Source organism: Rhododendron vialii, chromosome 10a (genome assembly GCF_030253575.1).
Source record: "Rhododendron vialii isolate Sample 1 chromosome 10a, ASM3025357v1".
In the NCBI taxonomy this organism is placed as follows: domain Eukaryota; kingdom Viridiplantae; phylum Streptophyta; class Magnoliopsida; order Ericales; family Ericaceae; genus Rhododendron; species Rhododendron vialii.
The window spans coordinates 32,326,478-32,331,633 of record NC_080566.1 but is presented as its reverse complement, the minus strand read 5'-3'; the positions used below and the strand labels follow the sequence as shown (position 1 = coordinate 32,331,633).

Below are 5,156 nucleotides of genomic sequence, written 5' to 3'. Positions count from 1 at the left end.
GAAGAAGATCATTGAGGAGCATGTGGCTCCTCTCAAAGCTGAAGTGGAACGCCTGCATCGCCAGCACAGGATACAGAGCATCGATCTTCTCCGCCTCAGGTTAGAAATCCAGGCATTGATGGACGCTCACAGAGCAGAAGGGAATAAGGAGGACGAGGAAGATGCACAGTAGAAGTTAGGGTTTCGTGCCTCAACTACTTTTTGGAAAATTAGGGTTTCTAGTTGGGGTTCATCAACATTTTGGGGATTTTTTGCGACTTTTTGGCTCCTTCCTCAAATGATTAAGGAATCTAACTCCAATGAAAATTAGGGTTTGTAGTTGTGTTAAACCACTGATGCTGTAATTAGTGCTATCTGACTCTGATGATAATTAGGGTCTTCTGAATGTTAAGCTGGATTTCATCTATGTTAACAATCGTTTGCTATTTGTTAGTATGGTTTGGTGTATGTCAATTTGATGCATGTTCTGTTAGAATTTAACTTATCATCGAAAATACACACTTCTCATAGCGGGGAAAAACACTTCTCATGGAAAAATACACACTTCTCATAGGGGAGAAAAACACTTCTCATGGAAAAATACACACTTCTCATAGGGGGGAAAAACACTTCTCATAGAAAAAAAACACTTCTCATAGAAAAAAACACACTTCTCATAGGAAAAAACACACTTCTCATAGGAAAAAACACAATTCTCATAGAAAAAAACACACTTCTCATACAAAGTTCTCATATACTAAAAACACAGTTTTGATACACATTTCACATAGAAAATACACACTTCTCATAGAAAATACAAAGTTCTCATAGAGCTATACACACAGGTTGCTTAGATACTTCACATAATTCAAAGTGCTAGAACAAAACACAGAATTAGTAACAAAAACACAAAAAAAAATCTTATTCTCAACAATTATTTCATGAATCAAATCCAATAACATTGTTTTTTGTACAACTCAATTATTAAAAACTAAAAACCAGGCCTCAAATCCTCCTTACAAGTAAGTTTATTATGATTCCCCATCTTCCCACACCTACCACACTTCATTTCTCTAACCTTCTCCCCATTCGAACGAATCCTCTTCTTCTTAGGCCGCCCTGGAGGCTTTTTTGACAATGGTGGCAGAATACTAGTACCACAATCAACCACATCACCTTTCAACAATGACGCAACTGGGTAAATTGGTTTTGAATACACCTGACGATAACTCTCAACATGAAAAAAACGCTCTACATACAAGTTCAAATCCTTACCACTATATTTGATAGCACAGACAGCGTGGCAACAAGGGAATCCATTCAACTGCCACCAACAACAACTGCATGTACGCCTCCCAATATCAACACATACAGACGGATCCGTGTCAACTTCAAATATATCAGCACTTGAAGGAATCACTTTCCATGTTTTAACTAAATCATATAACTTCTCCAACCGAGACTCCCCATAAGGACAAATCACCTGATCCCATTTACTTGCCCTTTCTCTCCTCAAACACATTGATTTCATCATCTTCTTCCTTATACGATCAACCATATCCACCACGGGCAATTCACGCTCTTTCAATATCCATGAGTTAAAGCACTCAGCTAGACTAGAGGACATTGCTCCATAACGTTGCCCCGGGAAAAAAACATTTGCCCAGCGCTCATTAGGCAACTCCGACAGAAAATGAACAACAGCTGCACCACCGTGTTTCAGCAAATTACCCATATGCTGATTAAACTTTGCCACAGTGGGAGCATAAGCACATTTTGAAAACACTCTGATCAAACTCTCTTTATACTTGACATTTGTGGACGCCAAAGCAGTACGCAAGTTACCCTTCAAATGATAGAGACAGTAAGCATGAAAGCTTGAAGGAAACACCTTAGCAATACCCTCTTTTATTCCTCTGTGACGGTCAGATATAAAAACAAAAACCCTTCTGTCTTCATCCAAAATACCATGCAACTTCTCCATAAACCAAAGCCAATTATCATTATTCTCAGAATCAACCACACCAAAGCACAATGGAAATAGACCTGAGAAGGAAAAAATAATTCAGTTACCAGTTCATACATATGACAAAATCAGTTCTCACAATTCAGGAACCAGTTCTCATAATTTTGAAAACAGTTCTCATATTTCTCATAGTGCATTATAGCCTATGTGAACTGTATGTTATATTCATATGAGAATTGTATATGTAATCTATTTCATACCTGCATTACCATCTCTAGCTCAATCACACATCAAGCATCCTATATGACTATAAGAAACCAGTTCTCATAGTTCAGACACCAGTTCTCATAGTTCTGAAAACAGTTCTCATATTTCTCATACTGCATTGTACCCTATGTGAAATGTGTGTAAGTACTCATATGAGAATTGTATATGTGATCTATTTCATACCTGCATTACCATCTTTAGCTGAAGCAGACATCAAGCATCCCATATGCCTTGCCTTCAAGAACGTTGCGTCAACGGATAAAACAGGCCTGCAGTGCTTAAATCCTTGTACACATGCATCAAATGCTACAAACAACCTCAAAAAACGATTTGTGGTTTGATCCCACTCAACATCAAAAACACTTGTAGGATCCGAATTCAGAACAACATTACGATACCATTGCAGTTGATTAAAAGAATCTGAATAATCTCCAAATGCACTTGACTTGGCTTTCTGGACAGCTAACCAAGCACGATTATATGACACATCCACCCCATAATACTCCTTCAAATCATCAACAACATCAACAGGACGTTTCTTTGACTTGTCTCGAACATCATCCTTTATCAATTGACTAATCAGAGATGAATTAGCATGACAGTTCTTTGTCGTACGCCCAGCAACACCACAACAATGAACATTATAATACCTTTTGATGTAAAAGCAACCACTGACCTTGTCAAGTCTAGCATGGATATTCCACTTGCAAGATTTTACCTTACAAACTGCAGTCACTCTCTCTGTTTCATTCTTTACAAAGTCAAACTCAAAAGAATGAACAATTGAATATTTCCGCAATGCATCACGAAAACCTTCCGAACCCCCGACAAACAACTGACCAACACTTTTAATAAGCTCTTTCCACGCGTCCGACAACCTTGGCCGATGCTGATGCGGGCAAAACATAGCTCCCAAATCATCCTCTTTACCTACATATTCCATTGATTCCAACCGACAACCGACTAACCCTTGCCCACTGAAACAAATGCCCTTACTAGTGCTAGCACCACCACTATCGAAAACCCCACTACTATTAGCACCAACATCAACAGCACACCCACTAATACCACTATCAAAACCACGACTATCTACTACTGTAACTTCAATGCAATTCAATCCAATACTATCAGCTACAGCAAACATCACCTCCAAATCTTCATCATTATATAACATGGTACTAGGATGATCACGTATAGCATAAAAGAGTTGCAATGAGTGTCTTCTCAACTCACTAAACTTGCCACACAATATCTTCATAAAATCTCCAATTCTCGACGACCGAGACAACTTTATTCCAGCACACAATCCATTGTATTTACAAAACAAAATCAACGAATTCTCCGTTTCCCTAACAAAAAAACAAACAATTCACACAAAGGAAAACGACACAATTCTCATAAACCAACACAGTTCTCCTATTAAAAACACAGTTCTCATATAAATAAAAACAGTTCTCATTTTAAAAACACAATTCTCATAAACACTTCTCATGCAAAAAACACAAAAAGACACTTCACATCAAAATCTAACAAACAAACACAATGATAGTTCAAGCTAGGCCTCAATCTAACAACAAAAACAACATTTAAATAATACACAAAACGACAAATCACATCAAATTCATATGAGAACTATAGTTCAGAAACCAGTTCTCATAGTTCAGAAACCAGTTCTCATAGTTCAGAAACCAGTTCTCATAGTTCAGAAACCAGTTCTCATAGTTCAGAGACCAGTTCTCATAGTTCAGACACCAGCTCTCGTAATTCAAAAACCAGTTCTCATAGTTCAGAAACCAGTTCTCATAGTTCAGAGACCAGTTCTCATAGTTCAGACACCAGCTCTCGTAATTCAGAAACCAGATCTCATAGTTCAGAAACCAGTTCTCATAGTTCAGAAAACAGTTCTCATAGTTCAGAAACCAGTTCTCATAGTTCAGAAAACAGTTCTCATAGTTCAGAAACCAGTTCTCAGACACCAGCTCTCGTAATTCAGAAACCAGTTCTCATAGATCTAAAAACAGTTCTCATACATCAAAACAATCACATAAACACTGAAAATAAACAAATCTACCAACAAAAACGACATTAAATACCTCATCTGCTCGACTCCATCAACCTGCATCTCCTCACGCACCACAAAGCTACAACGAATCACAAAGCAACATACATCACTACTAAATGAAAAGTACATCAACTGAATAACTAATCAAATCTAACAACATACTCAAAAATACCTCAACAGATCGATTGAATCTCAATCCAACGCAATTCCTCCTCTCAATCGAACATCAATCGCTCAAGCTAGACATCAATCGTTCTCTCTATCGCAATCTCTCCCTAGATCTCGATATCTCTCTCTCGAAATCGCTCTCACGATCGCGATCGCGATCGCGCTCTCTCTCTCTCTCTATCTGTCTTCTCTCTCCGTCAATATTCTTTTGAAAACAAGCCTATATATAGTAAACCCGAAAAAGGGCAAAAACGTCCATCACCCAACATACCCGAGCCATTCAGCTTCGGGAAAATATTTCAGGGTTGGGATCATTACGAGGCTAGAAAGGAGGACCGGCCTCTAATTATCTACAGATTATATGCTCTATTCTAATTCCCTACAGCAATTTTAATATCAACGTATTTGCGATAATTACGGATACAAATTTTAAATTTTAGATTCGAATTCTGATGTAAATTTTAGATTTCGGATTTTTTTAGAAAGTTGAGGAACTGTGTTGTTGCAGCTGCCAGATTTTGAGAATTTGTGTTGCTGAATTGGCCCTGTTCGATTTGAATTTTGGGGGAAGCTTTTGAGAGTAATGAATCGAGAGAAATAGATAGAGAAAATATCTTGAAGACAGTGCCTAGGAGTTTTGCGAGAATAACTCAAAACCAGTTTTTGATTTTGGGAATAAAATTCCTTTTTTAACATTTCAAAATTTATATAATT

General features: G+C 37.6%; 1 protein-coding gene across 1 annotated transcript; it reads right to left on the bottom strand.

Annotated features, from left to right (window-relative positions):
• Window positions 1-970: 970 nt before the first annotated feature.
• Window positions 971-4,643, bottom strand: LOC131303130 (uncharacterized). The gene is made up of 3 exons (XM_058329922.1): window positions 4,306-4,643; window positions 2,396-3,561; window positions 971-2,025 (listed from the first exon to the last, which is right to left on the bottom strand). Exons 1-3 carry the CDS (start codon window positions 4,401-4,403, stop codon window positions 971-973), a joined length of 2,319 nt encoding a protein of 772 aa, XP_058185905.1. The 5' UTR covers window positions 4,404-4,643.
• Window positions 4,644-5,156: the final 513 nt, after the last annotated feature.